The sequence below is a fragment of the Camelus ferus genome, chromosome 5 (genome assembly GCF_009834535.1).
Source record: "Camelus ferus isolate YT-003-E chromosome 5, BCGSAC_Cfer_1.0, whole genome shotgun sequence".
Classification (NCBI taxonomy): domain Eukaryota; kingdom Metazoa; phylum Chordata; class Mammalia; order Artiodactyla; family Camelidae; genus Camelus; species Camelus ferus.
The window spans coordinates 90644944-90671142 of record NC_045700.1 but is presented as its reverse complement, the minus strand read 5'-3'; the positions used below and the strand labels follow the sequence as shown (position 1 = coordinate 90671142).

Here is a 26199-nt window from a genome sequence, read left to right as displayed (position 1 = left end):
AGGAAATGAGGGTGCTGCCTGTATACAGAGGGCAAACGAACAAGCGGACTGGCTCCCTCGGAGATGTTTCAGAATCAGAAGGGAAGAGAACCTAGGACAGAGCAGTGTAGACCTAGTGAAAAGGTCACAGGCAAACCTCGTGAGACTAGTTTTAAAGAAGGAAATGGAGTGGAGTCAGAATGGCGTGTAGGGGAAATGAGTGCAAGGTGAGCGGTGGAGGTGAGGGTGTGCACTGGGCTCTGGGAGGCTGGCTGGGAAGGAGTGGAATAGCACCGGGTGGGAGCTGTCAGTGGAGAAAGAAATCACAACGTGGTTTCCTTATTTTTTTAAGATAAGGGAAGCTTGGATACAGTTAATTGCTGAAAGGAAAGAACGACTAAAGAAGGTGCGGTCAAACGGAGCACAGTTAGGAAAGGGAGGGTGCACTGGGCAGGAAGGGATGGAATCCAGAACCCAGGGAAAGGATTAACCTCAGGCAGCAGGGCAGAGAGATGTCAACTTCATTGTATCAAAATAAAGGGAGGAGGGAATGAGTCCAGAAACAAGCCATTCATAGGTCTGGCCGTGGAAAGTTTAGGGGGGTTCCACAGGGGAAAGCGGGGGGGAGGGGGTCGCAACAGTTTTTTGTTTTTTGAAACACAGAAGTCAATTAATCCACTGAAAAATGCTAGAGGAGGTGGAGGATACCCAACACATTCAGAGCTGGGTTCCACAACTCCAGGGGAGGATCACATACGAATGTTGTCCCAAAACTGTGGCCCCGAACGTGCCAGGTACTGTGCTCTATGCATTCAAAATAGTAATAGTACCCAGTTATTATTGAGCCCCTGTGGCACACCCCGGGTACTGTGTCAGGTGATTTACATGCACTACCACATTTAATATTCTGCAATAATCCAATGAGGTAGGCGGGTATTACCATGCCAGTTTTAGAGATGAAGCTCTAAAAGGTCATTTAGGAAATGAGGCTCACAAAGATCAAATACCATGCTTGCCCATGGATATCAGTTAGCAAGTGGCAAGGGCAGCACCCAAACATGAAGCCTCATTCTCTTCCCCTGATGCCACACAACCTTCAGGATTTGAAAAGGATCAACGGAAGTGAGAACAGAAAAGAAAACATAATTTTTGAGAGATGTGCCTCAGTGATAGGACTGGAGAAGTCAGTCAACTCTTGAGCTCATTTTGAGTTTGGGGTGACAGTGAGATATGAGGATGGTGGTGTTTTCTACCCAAGCTGGAGAGATTTTTCTACTTTCCGGCAGAGGTCGGGAATATCAATTAGATGATAACGCTGTCTGAAAGTAGACATGTGTAGAGACTGGGGAGAGACAGACTTAACACAAGAGTAACAGGATGAATAAATGAATGAAAAGAAAGCTAAGACTCAAGAATTGAAATGAAAAATAAACCCTTCACTACTGAAATTTCCTCCACTGTTCTAACTTATAGACTAGTGAGAGATTAAGAACAAGGGTACTCATTGTGGCAGGATTTGGTCACCCTTCTCACCAGGCTGACCATGCAGATACCTGCAGGTTCCTGAGTTGGAGCAATGCCCTGGAGAGCATGGTTTTCGGACCCAAACCTAAGTCCTTCATGGGGTCTTTTTCTCAGATGGGGCTTTTCACAGATTCCCATTCCCAGCTGTTAACTGTATTAATTACATCATCAGCATTTCTTTTCTCTGAGCACTCTCTGCTCCAAATCTTTCTCTTGCCCAGGAGAAACCACTTTTAAATGTCTTTCTACTAAAGCTTTAATTGGCTTTTAGCTTCATGGCTCCCAAAAGACCCAAAATGTAGGCACACACACTTATGTGCTCCCATCTACAGCTGGCTTTAACTTACTAATTCTGCATCTTTCCCCAGCAGATAAATGACTCCTCCAAGTTTAAGCTGACTTCCATGTGAGTTTTTCTAAAAAGGGACCAAACTTGATCTGTTACTGTGATACCTTTTCAACACCAGAAACACAGTGTTTACTAAAATCTGACTACTATTTTTTTAACTTGTCTCCTACAGGTTAGCTATCCATCAAAACTTAAAAAAATGAAAAGGGTGCTGAGCCATCTTAGAGGGTTAAGTAGAGACTGGCTCAAAGCATGGGAAGCTAAAGAAAATGAGTTTTGCTGTGTTTTGAGTCTGTGATCCCACATTTATCAAACATATTTTGTCTTTCTCATGTTCCAAGTCTCTTAAAGCACATGTGATATTTCACCTTATTGAATATTTCCAACAGAGATAATAAGATCCAGCCCACTGCTTAGGCAAAAGGGAAAGAACTAAAATGCTGCTTCTCCAAGAGTCAGTCCTATTTATCAATTCATCTACTGTGACCTAAAAATAGCAGGACCCCAAAATGATCATTACCAGGCAAATGAAAACAATTTAAAGAAGAAAAAAATTGATTTTTATAGACTTTATCATTTCTGAGACCCATCAGGCCCTCTGGGAAACAGAACAATGTACCTCCCCAAAACTAGCTAATGTTTGAAGCATCTTCAGTGGAAAATTGCTTCTCCTTAATAAGGTAACAAATTTTAGATCTAAATGCAAATCAGGCAGATCACTCCAGCCAGGTAATACACACATGGATGAGTCATTGCTTTTGATGCCAAATTGGCAAATCTGAAAGTTTTAGAATGGATCCTATGTGGCTGCTGTGGAGAAAAAGGATTCAGGTGTCAAAACAGGAGAGCAACTAGTTTGGTCCTTCTTCACTTTCAAAGAAGGAAAAGAAGGGGGTAATCTTGTGCAGAACACTTGCTGAGTACAAGACTCTGATCTGGGGGTTGCAAATGGATGAAAGATGAACAAAAACAGTTATATGAGGGAAATAAAGAAAATATTCAACCATAATAATATCAGTCATGGAATATGAACTGGGAAAAAAAGTGTGTAAAGAAGAGTCACAGAAAGGAAAGATCACATATTTAGTTGGAAGAACTAAGTTAAGACTCAGGGAGAAAACATCGTGTGGTGAGCAGATTCTATGATGGCCCCTGGTGGTCCTCACACCTCCTAGCCTTCCCATCTGTTGTATAATTAACTCCCTTTGAGTGTGGCCAGGACCTATGACTTGCTTCTAACCAACAGAATATGGCCAATATGATGTGCTGTCACTTCCATGATTAGGTTACATAGGACTGTAACTTCCACCTTGATAACAGACTCTCTTCCTTGCTGGATCTGATGCAGCCAGCTGCCATATGGAGAGGCCCAAGCAGCAAGAAACTGAGGGCAGCCACCTGCCAGCAGCCAGCAAGGAACTGAGCTCCTCAGTCCAAAAGCCCACAAGGAACCGAATCTGGCCAACAACCATATAAGCCTGGAAGAAGTTCCTTTCCCAGCAGAGCCTTCAGATAATCAACACCTTGATTGCAGCCTTGTGAGAAACCCTGAAGCAGAGGACTGCACTGGGCCATGCCCAGATTCCTGATTAAAGGGAAACTGTTTCCTGTACTCACAACACTTAGGATACCAAATGTACAGGTTTCCCACACCAAGTATCTCTCCAGTTCTCTGTAGACTCCACCCGGATGTCCTGTAATTTAATTCAATTCTGACACTACCTGGAATTAATACAGATCTCACAGGTTAAGGGCTCATTCCCACGAGACTGCCCCCACTTCAGACACCAAATGAAAGGAGTGGGTCTCACTCTAAGTTGGCTACAAACCGAGGGGAGTTCCCATGACTCTCTCCTTAGGTTCAGTCATTTGTTATAATGGTTCACAGAACTCAGGGCAACACTCAACTTAAATTTACTGGTTTAGTACAAAGGATATCATAAAGGATACAGCCAAAGAGGTACACTAGGAGGCCCAGAAGGATCCCAAGCACAGGAGCTTCTGTGGATATATTTACCAACCCAGAAGCCCTCTAAATCCTATAGCTCAGAAAATTTTATGAAGGCTTCTTCATGGAAGAATAATCAATTATTGACTCAATCTCCAGCCCCTCTTCCCTCCCTGAAGGACAGAAGTGGGACTGAAAATTTCAAGCTTCTAACCATGGCCTGAAATGATTACAATCATTTCATGACACCCCATCCTGAAGCTATCCAGCAGTCCACCAAGAGCTGCCTCATAGAACAATAGATGCTCCTATTACTCAGGAAATTCCAAGAGATTTAGGAGCTCTGTGTAAGGTGCTCCTCTCACCCCCATCACTCAGGAAATTACAACAGTTTCAGGAGCTCTGTGTCAAGGAACCAGGGTCAAACACCAAATATTAGAACAAAAGGTGCTCCTAGCACCCATATCACTCAGGAAATTACAAGGGCTGAGTCACCCATATCACTCAGGAAATTACAAGCTAAATATATATTTTGTATTATGCTACACTGACCCATAGAAAATGTGAGATAGTAAACTATGTGAGATAGATAAGCCACTAAGTTTGTGGCAATTTGTTACAAGGCAATAAATAATGAATACACATCTAAAATGACAGTTGACATTTGAAGGTTAGAGGAATTTTCACAAGAGAAGGGGAATTAGGCAGCATTCATGGCAGAAAAGAGAAGGCACAGAGATACAAAGGCAGAAGAGGGAACGGAGTGCTTAGGAGAATACAAAATCCGGTTTGGTTGGACGTGAGGTCTGAGTGGGCAGGTACAAGAACATAGGCTGAGAGGCAGGCAGGAGACCCCTGGTGGACAAGGGGAGCCCAAAAGAGCCATTAGAGCTCATCACTGGCATCATGTGGTCCAAGTACCTCCACAGGAAGATTCATTTGACACTTGCTTCAAGAGGCAACAGGCTTCAAAAAATGATTTAGAAAATGCCCTTAAAGAAATGTTATGCTTTATCCTTTTTAAGGTACTTTCCCTTCCATTACCTCATTTGATTTATGCAAGAACCTGTGAAGAAGTGAAGGCAGGTATTTATTATGAAGGTCTTTTTTTTTAACAAATAAGGAAAACGAAGCACCAAGAGGCAAGAATGACTGGCAAAACTCTTGTTCAGTACTTTTCGGATTCCTACTAGGAGGGTGCCACATTTTGTTGGCTCCCCCTTTCCTGGTGGAGATGCAAACAGGGCTAGCCAGACAAGTTTGGATTCTGGCCCCAGTGCACCAGGCTGGGCCCAAGGAGCATTTATACCTGGAACAGTAGGTGCAAGGAGGCATGTGTGAACTGCAGAGTCAAGAATACTGTAGTCTAATCCACAGAGGTTTATATCAAAGGAGCTTTGAGACAAGGAGGGTCAAAATGAGCATCATTTCCCAAGTCAATTCTATCAAGTTCATACTCGACTGCTGCCTCTGACTCAAGCAAATGAGTCAGAGCTGAGAGGACTAGCCAAATACAGGTCAGCTAACTAGGAGCAGAGATGAGAGACTTCACCATGCTGAGTTTTACTCAGAGGCCTAGTGAAAGGGTGTGCAGGAACCCACTTAAAGGGATAGGAGTGACTCATTAATTTTTTAGTAGTTTCTAAAGCAATATCTGAAAACCAGGGACAATTTTCTATTGAAAAATGTTAAATAAGATCCGTCCTTAATGGTGGACATTCTGTATCCAGAGTAGGACAGCTGTCAGTTCCCTCTTCCCATCCAGAGCCACACAAGCCAGTTTTTTCCCCCCAATAGGCTTAGTTGGAATATTCAACAGCTTTTTGTAAAACTCAACAGGTTATAGTGACCATTATTTCATTAGTCAAGCCAAGATTTCCCCTGATATGTTGCTGCATAACATGAAAAAACCAGTTGGTAGTTCTCAAGGGAGAATGGGCATAATTTAGAAAGACCCAAAGGGGAAATCAATGCCAGGAAGATGAATGTGCAGGCTCGTAACTCTGCACAGTGGCAATGAAAGCGTCTCTACCAAACCAAAAATATGCATGAAACCTTATGGGAAGCAGGTTAAACACTAAGTTACCAAAAAAAAAAAAAAAAAAAGACTTCATTATTCAACTGAATACACTGGCATATGCTGACTAGAGGGATAAATAGGGAAGAGCTACTTAATTAGGTCTTCCCTTCTTGGAGTCTCAAGACCTGAAAACTGCCTTCACAGGCAACAGTGCTCAGAATCCCAGTTCAAGGGAAGTGGAGATGAAGACATGAACCATCCCCACCTATAGCTGATTCTCAGTTTTCCAGTTCAATAAATACCAAATTCAACTTTTCTCTTTTGATCCATTCTTTCAAAATAATGGTTAAATGCAAAACCAACAAACAAAAAACCTCCCCTGAATAAAGGTTATTTTAAATAATTGTGAGAATCAGTCTTTTTAAATGAAAACAATCTTTAATCATTCGATATCCACAAAGAAAAGAGAGGCATTCCTTTGTTTCTTGAAAATACTCATCACTTCCTTCTCAGTTCTGTACACGTTTCTGTTAGATTTGTATAAGGCTCTCAAAATCTTTATCAGTTACTTCCCAACCACCACCCTTGCCCCTGAGTTTGCCATATATACCAGCTTATGCCTTGGTTTTATAGGATACTGACTACTTCAGATAATTCTAACTGTGAACCATGTACTTGATAATCTTATCAACTTCCCATAGCTTCAATTGATAATATTCAGATCAATAACTTACCATCCCCTCTCTGGGTCTAAACTTCTATTTCCAATCGCCCCCTGGATGTCATAACCTAAATGTCCCCCACATAATTCAACATATGATCAGATTCATTGTCCATCTTGCACCTGGTCTTATTTCTTTCATTTAAAAACGTCAGCACCAGTGCAACTGCTAAACTAGGTATCAAATTAATCTCATTCTTGAATGCTCCTCTGCCTTAAGTTCCACATCTGATCTGCCATCGAATGCTATCAATTCCAGTTCTGAAATATCTTGCCTACCCATCCCTTCTTCTGCAGTTCAGCTGCCGTTGCTCTCAGTCAGGTCTTCAAGCATCTTAAGTGGTCCCATGCCATGTCCCAATTTCTCTCCACTAACAATCAGTCTCCTTTCCTTAACAGCTTTGGATGACTTCCCACTATGCAGATCTCTTAGCAGCCACAGATAACTGGACAAAACTTCACCATAGCTTATTTTTCTAGCTTTTTCTCCAGACTCCCCACCATTCACTATTCCACTGCACTATTACTTGCATTCTACCTGCCATCCACCTCTGTGCCCCTGTTCATACCAAGCGTATTTTTCACCCTTCTTCACCTGGAAAACTACTCATCCTTCAAGATCTAGAGAATAAACTGTCTTATTTTTCCCCCTCTTCCCTCCTCCTCCTTTCACCTTCTCCCACTTCTTCTCTGAATGGTCCCTCCTTCCCTCTGCAAATCTGTTCCTCTTCTCTATGTGCACTGTCTGTGCTTACTAGCAGCCTCTGTTCCCTAAAGACTCTGTCTCCAGCCCTCACTCCACATGACACCTTAACCCCAGAGTCCTCAAGCTGTGAAGAAAAAAATCTAATGGGTCACTGGCCAGTCAATGTGTTGATGTTGCTTGAGTCAGGAGTACACTCGTGATCCAACTAAGGCCCTGCAGACAAGGCAAACTGCATTTACCATTTTAATAAAGGAAATTCCCACTGAAGAGGACCAAGGCAGGTAAGATCCAGAACACGTATCTGTTACTGTATCTCTCTTATGCAATAACTTCACCTCAAAGACAAGCATCTGGATTTTACTCTATTCATCTTTCTTTTCCTAGTAAGTAGCAGAATGCCTGGTTTGTCATCCCCTGTGTATCTGCTTGGATGCTCTTAGTTGAGGTGACAGAACATTCAATACAAACTGGCTTATATCTCAAAGGTGACTCACTGGCTCATGCAATTAGAAGTCCAGAAATAAGGCAAGCCTCAGGGTCAGCTAATCCAAGACCCTGCCCACCAATGGCTGTAGGGGCCCAGATTTTTTTCTGCTTCTCCACTCTTCTACCCTCAACACTTGGTTAGTCATAGGGTAGCTGCCAGGAGCAAATGGGGATAAATGTTTCATGTTCCCATCCATCAGGAAACTACTTACATCTTAGAATTCTAAGTAGAAGTCACCCTGCTTAGGTCATGTGCCTATGAGAAGAGGAAATAGTATGAAGCTGCAATGTCAAATACATTACCCACAAGCCACATGTAGCTATTTAAAATAAAATTAATTAAAATGAAATATAATTAAAAATTCAGTTTCTCAGTCACATATTTCAAGTGCTCAACTTCCACAAACAGCTAGTGGCTACAGTACTGAACAGTACAGAAAGTTCTATTGGCATAAGTAACTGATACAAGTAACTGATACAAGGCAACCAAAACTCGGCAACTGGGGTCAACTCAGCCCAAAGTCTAAGGAATGTAGGGAAGGAGTAGATGTCCAGATGAAAATCTGGGTGTATGGGAAAGGAAAAGAGGGAAACAGACACTAGGTGGGTGTGAAAAATGCCCACTAAATTCTTACAGAAAGATATTAAACTCATCTGGCATGATTTGCTGTTCAAAAAATATAACCAACTAGTAGAAGTTGTCTGTTGTTATTATAGATATAAGGTGTTTTACTTTTATGAACTCACTAACTTCCTGTGGGACACTGGACAAGCCAAGCAACTTCTCTGAGTCTCAGTTTCCTCGTCTGTAAAACAAAAGGGGTGAACTAGATCAGTTGTTTCTAACCTTTTAATCAGAATAGAATGTTACAATACATTTTTTAAAGCTAAATTTGCCCAGGATCTCACACTTTGAAGTATTTTTAGTAACTTAAATGCATCAAAAATTAATTTGTCATCCTGTTTTTAATGAAAAACATTTAACTGCTAATTAGAGCCCCTGATCAGCAAGAAAAGTCAGTGTTACCATAGTTGGTTGCTATCGTTTGTATCAAAAGTAAAATAAGTTGACCTTTCAGTCTTATTTAAAGCAAACAAACTATTTGCATTTAAGGTCATGAAATATCTATAAATAATTAAAGTACTCCACTGGAAGCCCCTAGGGGTGGACTACCACTTGTCAAGAAGACTACTTGATCTTGTAGGACCCATACAGGTCCAGAATTCTATGACTTCTATGGCAATATAACTGTAAACACATATGACCCTTGTCATCAGCATGGACTGGCCTGACCTGGGGGATGAGTAGATGGACTAGGAAAAAAGATTCCTAGAGTGACTGGAAATAAGGAAAAATGATATAATCCCACAAAGTTGTTGATCTATATTTTTCATTACCAGTAAGCCCCCCAAAAGTGGATTATTAAATAATCCAGGGAGCCAAGTATAAACCTACTTAAAGCGGACAGCAAGCAATCAGGAGCACAATACTGCAAAGGATACTAAAAAAGCCAGGGGAGGGTGACTTCGGAGACCTTCATGTCTTCCTTCACCTCAGCTGAGGAGCAGGGCAGGCACACGTAATGACTGACATGCTAGAGGCCTGGGAACTCCTGTGTCCAGATAACAGCATGAACAATGTTTAATATAAATTATGTCCTTTTATTTACATTTCTATTTCAACAATTTTTTGTTAAAGGTGCTAGCAAGAAGGCTGACAGGCATGTCTGTTCCTAGGTGTTATAAGGAATGGATTGGGTCAGGGTATATTCTACAAAATAAGTTACTTGTAACTTTAGAAAAAGGTTCTAAAACCCAAGCTCCCTTGGCCCATTGATACAATAAAGAGAAAATAGGTAGGAGAGACTCCACCATAAAAAATGAAAAGAGAAAGAAAAGGTCAAGCCAGAGGAAGAACTGGACAAGCTCTAGTTATATTTCAATAAAGAAAAGATGTAATTATTACTTTTTCAAGATTTCTTATAACTCAACATAAAAGTTATGGATTTGATATTAATATTTATGCATTAACTATTATGTATAATAGTTACATATTTAATACTAATAGTTATGTATTTAATAACAAAATAATTTCCTTAAAATATCTACATTTCTCTAATAGCTAAGTATATGACCCAGCAAGTCTACTCCTAGGTATATTTCCAATCGAACTGAAAACAGGAACTCACCAATGTTCATTTCAGCATTGTTCAATACTCAATAGCTAAAAGGTAAAAGCAACTCCAGTGTCCATCAACATGGATTGATAAACAAAATGTGGTGTATTCAACATAATGAAATATTTCTCAACCATAAAAAGGGATGACATTCTGACATATGCTACAACAAAGATGAACCTTGAAAACATTACGCTAAATGAAATAAGCCAGACACAAAAGGAGAAATATTGTATGACCCCACTTATATGAAATATCAGGAACTGACAGTTTATAGAGAGAAAATATATCAGTGGTTAGCAGAGGCTGAGGTGGATGAAATGGGGAGTTACTGTTTAACAGTTATACACTTTCTACTCAGAACGATAAAAAAATTTGGAATAGTAATAGATAACAGTAATGGCTGCACAATATCATGAATGTAATTAATGCAACTGAATTGTATACTTAAAATGGTTAAAAACTCAAATTTTGTGCTATATATATTTTACCACACACAAAAATTTTTTAAACCCACAGGTTTCTGTTTCTTACAGAGACTACAGGGCAGAGAACAGTGTGATAAACAATATTTATTGCTTTCAAGGAGGAGAACTCAGGTGGCAGAAAAGAAGAGGTAGGCCCTTGTCCTCTGGCAGTCCCTTAAAGAAACTCCTAGGATAGAGGAGTTCTTCAAGGAACTAACTATGCCAACGACTCTTTACACTACGGTTTCACTCCAAACTCTGACATGAACTTCAACCTACACTTGCAACTACACATGACCACCTCTTTTACATGCCTAAAAGAAAGTCCTTAGTAATACAAGGTAAAAGTAGAGATTAGTTACTAATAATAAATAAAAATAGCAGAAATAAATTTCTACTAAATTAATGCAAGAAGAAGAAAAAAATCCTACAGAAACCAATAATCATTAGTCATGGAGAAAGCTGTCAGCTAAAGAAAGCCCTAGTCCATGTTTCATGTATAAGTTCTTTAAATGTTTCAAGCATCAAGATACTTGATCATTCTCAATGCTATTCTAACCACTCCAAAGAAATGAGAAGAAAGGCTCCTCAGTTCTCCCTACAAAGTTAATAGAGCCTGATACCAAAACACAACAAAGAAAACACAATGAAAAGAAGCTACAGGCCAATCTCATTTTGTAATATAAATTCAAAAAAAAATAAATATTAGCAAACAGAACTGAATTACATGCTAAAACATGCTACAGACCATGTACAAATGAGGGCATAGTCCTATCAGAGACACAAGAATCATTCAGTGTTATATGCTATCAAGTAAACAAGCCAAAGGGGGGAAAAAAAAAACAATCTCCAAAGAAGCTCAAAGGTCTTGAAAGAAAAATTCAATATCCATCCCAATAATAACTTTCAGTAAAAAAAAGAAAGAGAACAGTTGGTTAACTAGGTCTCAAGCCAACAACCAACACTGTGCTTGAGGGTTTAATACTGGAAGCATTCCTATTAAAGTCCGGAAGAAGGCAATCACCACTATTATGTAATACAGTTCTTAAAGCAATGGCCAGTGAAATGAGGTAATAAATAAGAAGCGCAAAATTAGAAAGTTAGGGGCAAAATTATTATTTGCAGATAAAATTCTTTTATACCTAGAAAATCAAAACCACCAAGTAAAAAAATTACTGGAAATAATGAGAGTATTCATTAAGGTATCCAGTTTAAAAACATATAAAACATCCACAAGAGCTTTCTCATATATCAACAATTACATGTAGAAAATTGCTAGAAAAAATTTCTTTCAAATTAATCTTAAAAAACATGAAGTGTTCAAGTGTTTTCTAATAAGAAATGTGCAATAATGCTATACATAAACTGTTAAACATATTAGGAGGATCTAAGATTCTATAATTCACACTGTGAATAGGTTTGATAAATTAAGATGCACACAGACCAGGCTACAGTCAAAACATGGCACAATCTCCAAAAATCTCCACAATTGAGCAAAAAGATTGAGGCAGTAGATTTTACCTGAATTATTTTAATTAGCACTACATGGGAAAAAATGAGGGAAAAAACCAATCCAATAACCACTTAAAACTAAGGAACTGAAGAACTGCTGCCTTTCCTAACAGTAAAGAATAATTAAAACATTCACTAAAGTCTTATTCAGCATCATCAGCTATCAATTTCAGTAGCTTAAACCAGTGGTTCTCCCAGTGTGGTGTGAGATCCTGTCAGAGGGTCCACAAGGTCAAGACTCTTTTCATAATAATACTAAGACATAATTCGTCCCATTCACTCTCATTTTCTCATGTTTGTAAAGTAGGGGTCAGCAAACTATACTGGCCAGCAGGCTGAATTCAACCATGTCTACTCATTTACATATTCTCTACAGCCACTTTCAGGCTACAACAACACAGCTGAGTAGATGTGACAAAGAAGTCTGTGACACCGAAGCATTTCCTATGTGGCCCTTTACAGAATACCTTTGCTAAGTCCTGCTCTAACAACTAATAGAATGTGTGCTTATGTATTCTTGTGTTTTCTAGAATTTATTAAGATAATTATTTAATAAATTTAAAATATAAAGAAGTACATTTTAGAATTTAACTCCATTTTTTCCCTCAGTATTTTGACTGTGGTTTTATCTACTATAATCTCATTAACCTCACTAATGCCCAATAAATCATTTTAAAATCTGAAGTCTTCCTTATATATACACAGAAACACAACTAGAAGTATACCTATTTTGCAGCATTTTAAAGCTTTCTTAGTTTTAATTTTAAATACACAAATACTGAGAGATATAACCTATGTATGTAGGTATAACAAAATATTAGCAAACCAAATCCAACAGTATGTAAAAAGGATCATATACCATGATCAAATGAAATTTATTTCAGGGACACAAGGATGGTTCAATATTCACAAATCAATCAATGTGATACACCACATTAACAAAAAGAAGGATAAAAATCACATGATCATCTCAATAGATACAGAAAAAGCATTTCACAAAATTCCATATCCATTCATGATAAAATCTCTCATCAAAGTTGGTATAGATAGAACATGTATCAACATAATAAAGGCTTTTTATGAGAAAGTCACATCTAATATCAGTGAGAAGCTAAAAGCCTTTCCTCTAAAACCAGAAACAAGAAAGACAAGGATGCACATTCACATCACTTCTACTTAACACAGTATTGGAAGTCCTAGCTATAACAATCAGACAAGAAAAAGAAACAAAGGCATCCAAACTGGAAGGGAAGAAGTAAAATCATCACTATTTGTAGATGACATCATACCATACATATAAAATCCTATATTCTCCATCAAAAAAGTATTGGAACTAACAAGTGAATTCAAAAAAGTTGCCAGATACAAGATTAATATACAGAAATCTTGCTTTTTATACACTAACAATGAACTATCACAAAGAGAAAGCAAAAAACAAACAAACAAAAAACAAACAAACAAAAAAATCCTATTTTAAAACCTCATCAAAAAGAATAAAATACCTAGGAATAAACTTAAATAACAAGGTGAAAGAATTACACTCTGAAAACTATAAAATGCTGATGAAAGAAAGTAAAGATGGTACAAAGAAACAGAAAGATATCCTGTGCTCTTGAATTGGAAGAATTAATATTGTTAAAAGGGCCATACTACCCAAAGCAATCTACAGGTTTAATTCAATCCCTATTAAATACTCATGATATTTTTCATAGAACTAAAACAAATAATACTAAAATTTATATGGAACCACAAAAGTCCCTCAACTGCCAAAGCAATTTTGAGAAAAAAGAACAAAGCTGGAGGCATTACCCTCCCTGACTTCAGACTATACTACAAATCTACAGTAATGAAAACAGTACAGTACTGGCACAAAAACAGACACACAAATCAATGGAACAGAATAAAGAGCCTAGAAGTAAACCCATGCACCTATGATCAATTAATCTACAATAAAGGAGACAAGAATATACAATGGAGAAGACAGTCTCTTCAATAAGTAGTGCTGGGAAAACTGGACAGCCTTGTGTAAAAGAATGATATTACAAATTTCCTTACACCATATACAAAAATAAACTCAAAATGGATTAAAGACCTAAATGTTAAGCCCGGACATCATAAAACTCCTAGAAGAGAACATAGGCAAAATACTCTTTGACATAAATTGTAGTAATATGTTTTGGATCTGTCTCTAAGGCAAAAGAAATAATAGCAAAGGTAAACAAATGGGACCTAATTAAACTTAAAAGCTTTTGCATATCAAAGGAAATCACTGACAAAACGAAAAAACAACCTACCAAATGGGAGAAAATATTTGCAAATGATATGACTGACAAGGGGTTAGTAACCAAAACATACAAACAACTCATGTAACTCAACATCAAAAAAACAAACAACTCAATCAAAAAATGCATATAAGACCTAAATAGTTGTTCCTAAGAAGACATACAGATGGCCAACAGGCACAGAAAAGATGCTCAACATTACTAATTATCAGAGAAATGCAAATCAAAACAACGAAATAGTACCTCACATCTGCCAGAATGGCTATCATCCAAAAGTCTATAAACAACAAACACTGGCAAGGATGTGGAGAAAAGGGAACCCTTGTACACTGTTGCTGGGAATGTAAATTGGTGCAGTCCCTACGGAAAACAGTATGGAAGGTCGTCAAAAAAACTAAAAATAGAACTACCATATGATCCAGCAATTGTGCTACTGAGTACATATCTGGAAAATAGGAAAACACTAATTCAAACAAATACATGCACACCAATATTCACAGCAGCACTATTTACAATAGCCAAGATATGGAAGCAACCCAAGTGTCTATAATCAGCTGAATGGATAAATAAGATGTGGTGTGTATATACATACTAGTATATATACACATACTACTCAGCCAAAAAGTAGAATGAAATTCTGCCATTTATAGCAACTTGAATGGATCTAGAGAATATTATGCTTACTGAAATGTCAGACAGAAAAAGATAAATATTGTATGATATCATTTATATGAGGAATCTGAAAAATAAAACAAATGAGATGTATATAGCAAAACAGAAACAGATTCAGAGATACAGAAAACAAACTAGTGGTTACCAGCAGGGGGAGGGGAATATAGGGGTAGGAGACTAATATAAATGATGTATAAGATAGATAAGCAATAAGGATATACTGTACAGCACAGGGAATTATAGCCATTATTTTGAAATAACTTCTAATGGACTATAATCTATAAAAATACTGAATCATTATGTTGTGTACCTAAACTAATATAATACTGTAAATCAACAATGTACTTCAATTAAAAATAACAACAAAAAGATGATTCAGAATGGAGAGTAACAGATAAGCAACTAAAGAAAAAATTAAATGAAGAGCAAAATTTACCTTCATTATTTAATACAAAATAAAGTTTTGCCTCCTTAGATTTTATAATGATAATTTGTTTAAACTTCCACAAGAATGTTTAATATTCTTGGTAATATTGCTAATAAAGGGAAAAGGGCTGCATTAAAGTTAAAAAACATTACACATCACAAAATAGAGCTGGAAAATACCCAATACCATGAATATGTTCATGTCATAGTAAGGATGGATCACAAAAACTCCCAAATAGGCTGCCGTAGAGTTTCTCTCATCACCTGCTAAATGAGAGAGCCTGGTGAAGAGATGGACAAGCAGAATGTGGAGGGCTGATTTGTTTCTGTAGCTTATATGATCCAAAGTACAGGACAAGAGGAGAGCAGGACAGCAGTAGAGGCCAAAAATCCTGAAGCTGCTGCGCTCTGTGAGCAATGCAGCAGAAATAAGATAGGTGTAAATACTTTCATGAAAACTCAAAACAGAGATTATCTGATATATACACAAAAGCAGAGATCACTCTGCAGTGAGGGAGGCAAAAAGACTTAAGTGGCAAGCAATTCATACAAATTATTGTAATCAGCATTAAACAAAGCAGCAGCTCTTGGGGCAGCTGGGGAAAAAGAAGAGGAGGGGGAAGCAGTAGGCATCCGCAGGGTGGTACCTCCCGAAGAGCTCCCCAGCACTGGGAACAGAGAGCTGCACAAGGTATCTGGCACTTGATAGGCTCTTAGTAAAAATATATGAGAGAGATGGATGAATGCATGTTTCATCTTTGTAAAGTCTGGACCCAGCAGAGCTTTGGGAGCATCATAATCACTCTATAAATGCCGAGTGAATGAATAAACACATGGCAAAGGCAAGAAGCGCAGGCTGTAATGGTTTTAAGAGATAGAGCAAGTACTAATGGAAGAACCCTGAAACAATTTATGCCCATGACTCACCACAGCCTCTCTGATTAAATACTTAACATTATTGAAAATATATTTAATCATAGAACATTTTTGCTAGAATGAACTAGTGACATAATTTTGCCCAACTCCCTTATTTTAGAAGCAGAGTGGAGAACTCCAACTTTGCTCACCTTACTCCCAAGTCTACTGCTCTTTCCAATGGCCCAGGCTACCACTAACTGAATACCAGAAGAAAGAGACAAAATATAAGGTATTTCAGGATAAGTTATACAAGAGAAAGCCTCATAAAGTAAATTCACCTTTTTTTTCACATGGGTTTTTCACAACACTGACTTTTTGAAGAGTACAAACTGGTTGTCTTATAGATCGTCTCACATTGAATTTATCTTACTACTTCTCCCAAGGTGTCATTTAGCTAGTTCCAGTATCACCTGTATTTCCAGTATACTAGAGGCTAAGGTGCGAGGCTTGATTCAGGTGAGATATTTTTGGCCTAAATGTTTACATCACAGATCATGTTGCATACAATAATGCATCCCATCAGAAGGCACAAAATGTCAGGTTGTCCCACTATTGGTGAGGCTAAGCTTGACCACTTGGTTAAAGTAGTAACTATCAAATCTGCCTACTATAAAAAAATATTTTGCCCTGTGTAATTATTAAGTAGTAAGTCAACTGTGGCATGATACTTGGACACCATGTGAATATCTTAATCTCCAATAACCTTTCATCCAATGGTTTAGTATCTATTAATGATCCTTGACCAAATTAATTATTACACTGAGTGTTGGACTATCATGAAATCTTTAACCTTTCCTATATGTATTATTATTTGTGAGAAGAGAATCAGCATAATGGTTAAGAGGACAAGTCTAGGACCACTCAATTCTGGCTACATAGTAGAATCCTTGGATCTCTGGGCAGCTTTTTTAAAATGCCAGGTCAACCTAGAATCAGAATGTCTGGAGTGGTATTCAGGCATTAATATTTTTTAAAAGCTATCAGAGGATTCTAAAGGATTCTTACCAACTGTGTAACTTTCTGTTTGAGAATAAAAACTACAAGTATCGCTGAGATAAAATTATTAATATTTGTGAACTACATACTAGGTATGCTATAAGAACCAAATAATTAAACATCATGAGGTGTAATTATAAAGTACTTAGGGCCTAGCACATAGTAAATACCCAATAAGCATCCATGATTATTATGTGTAAATACGTATTTGCATGTATAAGTATTTATATAGAAAGATATCTAAGTACATCCTAGATATAGCAAGGGTATTTAGAGGGAACTTTATAGCTTTAACACTTCAAAGGAAACAAGAAAAGTTAAAAAGAAGTATTCAAGTCAAGAAGTTGAGAAAATGACAAAAAAGCAAACCCCCAAAATCAGGTTAAATAACAAAGATAAGAGCAAATATAAATGATACACAGAACAATACCATCAACAGTAAACACAGAAAACTAACACAACCAAAAATCATGTTTCTTGAAAAGATTATTAAGATAGATCTCTGGCAAACAAGAGTTAAGAAAAAAAGAAGAGTCAAACAATTAAAATACAGAATGGAAAAAGGCAAAAGTACCGACACAAGGAGATTTTTTAAGTAATTAAAGAATATTAATGAGTATTAGGAATATCTACATGCTCATAAATTCAAATGTATACATTCCCATTAAATTATGCCAAAATTGGCACCAAAAAAAAGAGAGAAATTGGACAGACCAATTAGAATGAAAGAGAGTGAAAGAGCAAAGATCAGAGCCTTCTGAACAACAGCAGGTGCAGACAATTTTACAACAAATTCTACCAAATTTTAAGGAACAGTTAATTCCTGTCTTATACAAGCTGTCCTAGGAAATAAGTAAACAGTCAAAACCTGACCAGGACATTTCATGAAGCTAATATAATCTTGATTCTAAAAACCAGTTAATGATAAGGAAATGATAGGTCCATTCAACATGATACAGAAATTCTACACTATATGTTACCTAAATAAATCCAATTGTGTATTTAAAAAATAATAATACATCAGGGTTAAGTAGCATTTTTCCTAGGAATTCAAGGATGGCTCAACATCAGAAATAGATTTAGAGGAGAGAAACTGATGATACTCTCAATCAATAAAGAATCAGCTTCATAAAGTTCAGCAAAAGGCAAAACTGTAGAGTTGATAAAAGATTTGGAAAAGGGATTATTATAAAGAATAGTTAAGAAATTCCTGCAAATCAAAAACAACAATAACCCTTATGGAACAGCAGACAAATGATATGGAAGGGCAATTTACAAAACATAATCTAAACTATAAAAACTAGAAAGCTGGATAATTCTAACTGTTGGCAGGAATGAGACGATATAAGAAGCCTCATGAATTGCTAGCAGAAGTGGCCGTAATCACTCTGGCTTGGAGCAAAGCCTCAGTTAATAGAGAACTGCTCCGCTGTCTTGCTTTATCCTCTGCTTATGTATTTCCTTTGGGGACTTCAGGGAGGAATGGCTGGTCTAGCACAGGATTTGGGTCTTAGACATTGTAGGTCCTGATCATCTGTCTCTACCTGAATCACATGTGGTATGGCTGCATTGTCCAGTCAGTCTAAAAGATAGGGAAGCAAAAATTCCCACTGTATACTTCTAACACAGGTCTGAACAAGGCTTCACTCTTTTTTTAATGATATTTTAAAGCACTGGCACAAAGCATTGTCCAAAAATCATGGTTGATGGGAAATTGCTATATATTTGATTTTCAACATAATTTCTGAAGCAAACATAACTGTCTTCTATTTGTATTAATCATCATTATACACAGTGGAGAACTCAGATACAAAAAAGATAGGGAAGATTTGATCTTGGACTCTGGAAACATTAGCAGAAAGGAAATGAAAATAATTAGCTCTGATAAAGAAGGTTTCCAGACAGTCAGGAGAAAGGGTTTTCAGTAACCCCAAAGTATCACAGGAGAATAATCATATGGATCTGTTTTTCTCAGCCAGAGGGAAATACAGTTCCTTTCTATCCAAGGAAAGAGAACTTAAATCTAGGTACTGAACAAATCTGTTGTTGGAAGGAAATGAATTTTAAGTGAGAAAAAGGGCTCTTCCTGACTCCTCAAGTTGACTTGGGCAGGCCTTAGAAGGAATAGTAATACACTGATTCAAACCTCAGAAGGGAACAAGGATTCCATGTGGATTCTCCCTTCAGAGAAGAGCTGAAGGTGGCCAGAGACAGAGGAGAAAATTCAAAGAGTCACCGACTCTACATTCAAACCCATGTACAGTCATTAGGGTACTGGCAGAAGCTTGTCTTCAGACCAGAAAGCCAAACAAGATCTCTGGCAGAACCTACTAAGGTAGAGAATAGGAGGAATACATTTCAGTCTGATTAGGTCAGAATCGACAAGATTCAGAGGCCACAACTGTTCTTAAAATTCCCAAAGATGTAAGACACAGAGCTACTGTATCACTTAGTCACCATGTTTTTTGTCCTTTGGAGTTTTCTAACGAGGCAAACACTACTCAATTATTTGACACCAAAGAATATTTATTTACAGGGCTGTCCCAGTCTCTACACAGATGGCAGTTTTCTGTGCTGACAATAACACTACTACCCAGAAAGTTGTAAAAGCTCAGCCTCAGGACCTACAAAGGGGGCCCAGGTCTTTGGCCCATTCTCTCTCAGGGCCTGAGGATGATCCAGATCCATGCTGTCTTCCTAGAAGAAACTACTATGTAACAAGTCTGAGAAGCCCAGAGAAAATTTTCTCTGAATGCAAGATAGGTACTCGCTGCAGAGAGCTGGGGCTCTCTGCTCACTGACCAGAGACACTAGTAGTTATCGTAAAGATTCGAATGTTTCCTGAGCAAAGTGGGATATACAATGCATACACATGTAATATGTAACATTTGCTTTGGGTGAAAAAAACATGGTATTAAAACAAAAAACAAAGTACTCTTTTGCACACACATCTGAACTAGGATTAATAATCCATCTGTGACTACAAAACAAAGCAAAGAACTTTTCTAGAAGTCTTAGGAAAAGTTTATGATGTTCTTAAGGTTATGGTTTGTTTCAATAACAAATCTCAAACCCTTAAATGGTGCAAAAAGTACTAACATCCTAACTGTAACCAGATTTTATATTATTCAGAGAAGAAAAGCTGGTTGAAATATCCTAAAAAACACCATGATTTTTAAAAGAGCAAATTGTAATTTTCCTAAATATCAAGAGGGCAAGAAATGAGAAACAGCCATGCGGTTTCACAAACTCTCTTTTTAGAGGCTGGCAGGAAAAAGAAATTGGTACCAGATACTGAGGGAAGGATTAAGGCTGTTCCCTCAGTCAGGGCCAGTAAGGAAGCAATATAAATAACAGTAGGATAGGAAGACCGTAAAAAGAGTAAGGAAAAAAACTGCATACAGTGGACTTGTAAAGCACCCAATGATATTTACTTGCAAGCAAGATGGAAGGGAATTACAACAGAGGACAAATCAAGAGCAGGTCTGGCATCAGAACTTCCCAAACGAAGGACAAAGTGAATCATTAGTATCCACCCCAGGCATCAATTCTGCCAACACTTCCATCCATCAATATTCCCTTGCCCTTGTATTGATACCAATCACTAATGAAAAATTATAGCATCTTATCCCTTTGATTTGGAGCCTAGGGGAAAAGATACTGCTGAGGCCTGCCAAGTCTAATCACCTCAGCTAGGCTTCCACGAAGTTGATTTGGGCCAAATACTCAGTAAGTTTTAAAGTACGCCTTTGCCTGGCTTTGTCCTTCAAGGATCTCTCTCCCTTGGTGATCTTGCTGATGAAGGATTTGGCTATTTAGGGTCCTGGTTATTTCCCTCTCTTCTCATAGAAAAGACGTGACTCACAGTACTGACACCATTATGATAATACACACGTACTCTCAGAAGAGAGTCACAGTATCCAACTGTTTTTTAAAGGAAGGAAGAAAAAATCATCACAAGAACAGATTTTCAAAGAATAACATCCAAATGAAATCGGCTGGGCCCTGATCAGTGAGCTACTATTTATCTAAGCAAGCCACAAAACAAAAGGAACCTGGGCGCCCTCAGGCCAGCACAGCTGGTAGGACAGTGAGGAAGCAGTAGCCCCTTCATTCAGAAAGAATTTCAAAGTTGCAGAGTCCTTCTGTATGAGAGTACTTGGCACCAAAAAGCAACAAAGCTTTTAGAAAATGCTCAGTGCCCACAGATCACTAGCTCATCAGCAGTGGAGAAACAGGATGACCCTTATGCAATCACTTCCTGAAGTCACCTCCAACTTTCTTCAGGATGTCACTGAGGTGCTCACCAGTCCCTATCACAGGGTGTCTGCTGAACATCCTCCTTTAGTAATCTTCTGGCATTTCTTCTAGCCTTTCACAGGGACTTTGCCAGAGGCAACTTCCTGATAAAAAAGCTCATAATCGAGTCGGCCTAGCCAGGTAAATTTTTTCCATTTCATAGTATGCATAAAACTCAATTTGGCTGGAAAACATATTCCTGCACTTCAAACCTCTTAGAATCTATACATTGAAATATTCCGATTTTCACTGCTATTTTCCCTCAAGTTTCCCAGAGTGTGGCCAGGTAGGGCCCTTGGACACAGCTCCTTATCTATGTGTTTACAAAGGCTTTTTTCTGCATCCAGGGAACCCATGGCTTAAATTTTGATTAGAGAAAATAAGACTGGCTTTTTTAAAGGCTCAGAATCAAAAGACTTTGTAACGATAATCCACTTATCAAATTTAAGGTGATCCATTCCCACCACTAATGACAGAAATACTTAAAAAGTGTTCTGAGTTAAAATAAAGCAAAATCCAGGGTAAAATGAAGTGCTTTTTTGGTAAGGATTTTAAAGATTGGTTTAATTCTACTCATAGAACCACCCACAGGGTGGGATTGGGCTCATCACAGGAAATTTCAAGGTTAGCTATCAACACAACTCAAAACCTACTAGGAAATGACAACAGCAACCACTGACCACACAAACCACCAGCAGCAACTTCATCCCCTCTGCACAACCAGCAGCTGGAAGCCTGTCAAAGATCCCCTTTGCCTAAAAGCAGCTACAGGTCAGAAATTAGGAAGATATCAACTGTAATGTGTGATTAATTCTGTAGCATAGAGAGAATTCCAATACTTAAAACCATCTACTAAAATAAATTGTCAAAGAGCAGTCCAGTACTCACCTTTTTCGTGAACACAAACTGAGATTTTCTTAACACCATCAACCAGAGCATTTTGCGTGTGGCCATGTCCATCTTCTGAGTCACTGTCATCAAACTGAGCCTCTATAATGACATCAGGACTGTCATTATAGCCTTTCAGGGACTGCTGCGGGAGATGGCTTCCACAGAGCTCTTCAGGGAGATCTGATTCATAGGCACCTTCTGTTTCTTTGTCATTGCTCTCTGGTTTAATTACCTGAAGAAAATAGAAAAGTTCTGCTAAATCACTAGAGGGAAAAAAGGGAAAGAACAGATTTTTTGTTTTTAACTTTTCTCTCCTAAGGATAAAACTGCACATTCAGAAGCACTTGACACTCACCATGTAGTCTGAAAAAGGATCTTTATTCTCCAGATACACAGACTATCTTATGGAGATGATCAATCCAGTAGCGCCAGATTGGTGCTCAGCTCTTCAAGATGCCCAAGACCAATGCTATATCCACTTCTCATTTTTCTGATGTACATTTTCATCCTCTCACCCCCAAAGGCCTTTAATACCACAAATACTGCTTCATAAGGATTCATCACATGGGATCAATTAGAATGTTGGGAAATGATAAAAGAACTCAACATAGTATGTCACTACACTCACAAATGAAACCACAAGAATATAAGATGAAGTGGAAAAAACAAAATTTTGAACAAAAGTTTATAAAATGTTCTCATAAAAAATATAAACCTTAATTCTCCATTTTGAGGCCTGAGATCACTAGAGAAAGCACACAACTGACAGACATTTACACTAGAAGAATGAAGCATTACAAAATATGTCAAATATTTTTCATTTTTTAAAAAATGAAGCAAATAGGAGAAAAGAATCCAGCTACTAATCCATTCAATGAGTTAGTCACATGACAATCATATGACAGTACTCTTTGATTTCTGTGGGCACTATATTAAAATACACCAAGTGTTGTTTACCCACTAGGAAAAAAAAGATAACCCTATTGCAAATTTGCCCATCTACATTAGCAAAAAAGACAGCAGATTTTGTAGGTCCTAGATGTTACTTACAACACCATATCCTTTTAATAATCTATTGCTGGGTGAGAAATCAATGTGCAATTTAAACATATCATCAAGATGTGATCATATATATATGAATTTGATCACTATTGGTAGCATGTTCATTTCATTCCTTCAAACAAATGCTGGAAGGTCAATCTCATGCCAGGAATCCTCATGAGGCCTATACTCTAGAACAGACGGTGAACAACTGACTCATTCAACAAATCATTACAGAGTATCTTTCATGGTGCAGGTGCTGTTCCCAGCGGCCAGGATACAACAGCGTTCACAATCAAAAGTCTAATAGTGAAAAATGCTAGTGAAAAAATATATAATATGGAAATGCTGGTTATTAGAGAGTTAGGCTTGTTCAGCCGGTAGGGTGACTGGGGGGATGTGTCCTGGAGGAAGTGACATTTGAGCAGAGACCTGAATAAAGTGAGTGAGCTTCTAGCAGTTTCTCTGCGTGTTTATATTTGAGAGGTCTAATATTTTTCTGAGTTTAACCCTGAGGTTTCAAATTAGATGTTTGCCTTCAACAAACCAGATTAATGTTCGAATTAGATCACACAAAGATCATGCTTAATGAAAGATCTTCATTTTATACAAGGTAGAAAAAGTTATTAAAAGAAATCTTTCCCAAAACATTATAACGTCACAGATTTCAATTAACATTAGTCCCCAGACAATGAATATTATATATACACCCAGAAAATCAAAGTAAAATATTACAAAGATATTCACAATCAGAATACAGACTATATATAGAATACATAGAATATATATATAGACATAGGTATGGAATATAATATTTATATATCTATATATTATATATTCTATAAATAGAGAGAATTTATTCCCAAAGTTTTAAAAAATTTGACTTCATGAAAATGGGATAACAGAAAAACTTGTATACAATGGTGAATTTTTCTGAGCAAAACTGTGCCTTTTTGAAAACTTGATTCCTAATTTCTGAATACATTTATTGAAATTTTTTCAACTCTTGCCATGTTCTGACCCTTGTCAGATTCATTTGTTTATTCATTTGTTCATTCATTCATTTATTCATTATTTCCAGGTTTGCTCATTATTTCCCAAAAAACAAGGATCCTTTTCTTTGATAGTAAAACAAACAAACAAACTAAAAATGTTCAACTGGCTAGGCCAGAAACCTCTAAAAAAGATTCCCCTCAGGCCCCTTCCTGCTTGAGAACATTAGAGTGAAGCAAAAGCTAAGTGTTAAATTAATATACAATTATAAAACCAGCTCTCCTCTCGACACTTCTGCCTTGACATTTGAGTCCTGGTTTTCATATTTGACCCAAAGTATATCATTCAAAAAACAGAGAATTCACTGACGGATTAGAGAAGGAAAAGAATCTGCTATCACTCAAATCAGCAAATCTATTCAATCTCCTTAAGTGTGCCTGGCAAATTCAGTAACATTTAGAAGATCTGCCCTTGATATCTCCAAAGAATTAATACAACCTTGGGCACTGTCAGAACAGCCCAAAGCACAGGCAGGAGGTACACAGGCATATGGTGCCTGAAGCACGACGGCTACAACATTACCACTGGTCTACTGTTTTTCTACATCATACTATACATACTTTTATCTCAGACAGAGAAGAGTTGGGGGCAAGGGTGAAAGAAAACAACTGACACTCTGGAGTTAAGACTAGTAGGTAAGGGGGAGGGTATAGCTCAGTGGTAGAGTGAGCTGCTTAGCATGCACGAGGTCCTGGGTTCAATCCTTGGTACCTCCATTAAAAATAAATAAACCTAATAACCCCCCCCCACAAAAGTAAAACAAACAAACAAACAAAAAACTTAAAAAAAAAAAAAAAGACTCGTAGGTAAAATGTGGTCTTTTGGAAAGGTGTCAAGCAAAGGGTCTAGGCCTTTGGTTTCTATTATGTATTTATTGCTGTCACCGGTTTCACAAAGGATTTGATTCCCACAGACCATAGAGAAAATATTACAGGGGCAACCAGAATTCTGACTTTATAAAATTTGAAGGCTCAACTATCCCACAATGAAAGATAGTCTTTGTATGTATGTGTACGTGTAAAATACAAAACGAATTCTGTAATCACTATGATTCTGCCTACCTACATATTAAGAATTATGCTTTGGCTTACACATACAAAGTTTGAGGAAAAGTCAACGGGAAGAGGAGACCAGTAGAAAGAAGTAACCAGAGTACAGCAAGCTTAACTGTGTACAGTACATTTCAAAACCGACTCAGTTCTGACTTTAAACCATGATAATCTCCATGGTTTAGATTAGCTATACTTAAGAATTGGTGTTTTAGGCACTAAGAGTTTCAGCTAATTAAGAAGGAAGGAAATATGGTGGAAAAGAATATGAAAATGAATATATATATGTTCATGTATGACTGAAGAATTATGCTGCACACCAGAAATTGACACAACATGTAAGCTGACTATACTTCAAGAAAAAAAATACATATATATTTAAAAAAAGAAGGAAGGAAAGACTTTAACTACTACCATTTTGTCATTACTACTGAAATAATGGATTCAGAAAATGATCATCAATGGTTGCTAAATGCTGATTGGGGTGGAGTTTTATAATAGATGGGCGAGAGTAGCAATACCTGAACCCACTGATCAATATAAATACCATAGAAAGAGAAAGAACCAAAGTGCTTCCTTACGCACTATACTTTGGAAGTACATTCCACCATCTATGCAGTATTTTCCCCCTAAATTGAACTTGAATTTGACCTGATACAGGGAACAGAGGAAGATGTTAAACA

At 37.6% G+C, this 26199-nt stretch overlaps 1 protein-coding gene across 4 annotated transcripts in view; it reads right to left on the bottom strand.

Annotated features, from left to right (window-relative positions):
* The window catches only part of DIS3L2 (DIS3 like 3'-5' exoribonuclease 2), a 321890-nt gene that overhangs the window by 205013 nt on the left and 90678 nt on the right, over nt 1-26199 (bottom strand). For 2 of the 4 annotated variants that reach the window (XM_032480492.1, XM_032480493.1), the window contains exon 6: nt 22371-22605. In XM_032480492.1, coding sequence (XP_032336383.1) covers nt 22371-22605 — 235 coding nt within the window. Of the gene's footprint in view, nt 1-8466; nt 8534-22370; nt 22606-26199 lie in introns of those variants that run through there. The other 2 variants (XM_032480495.1, XM_032480496.1) reach the window with 2 other exon arrangements.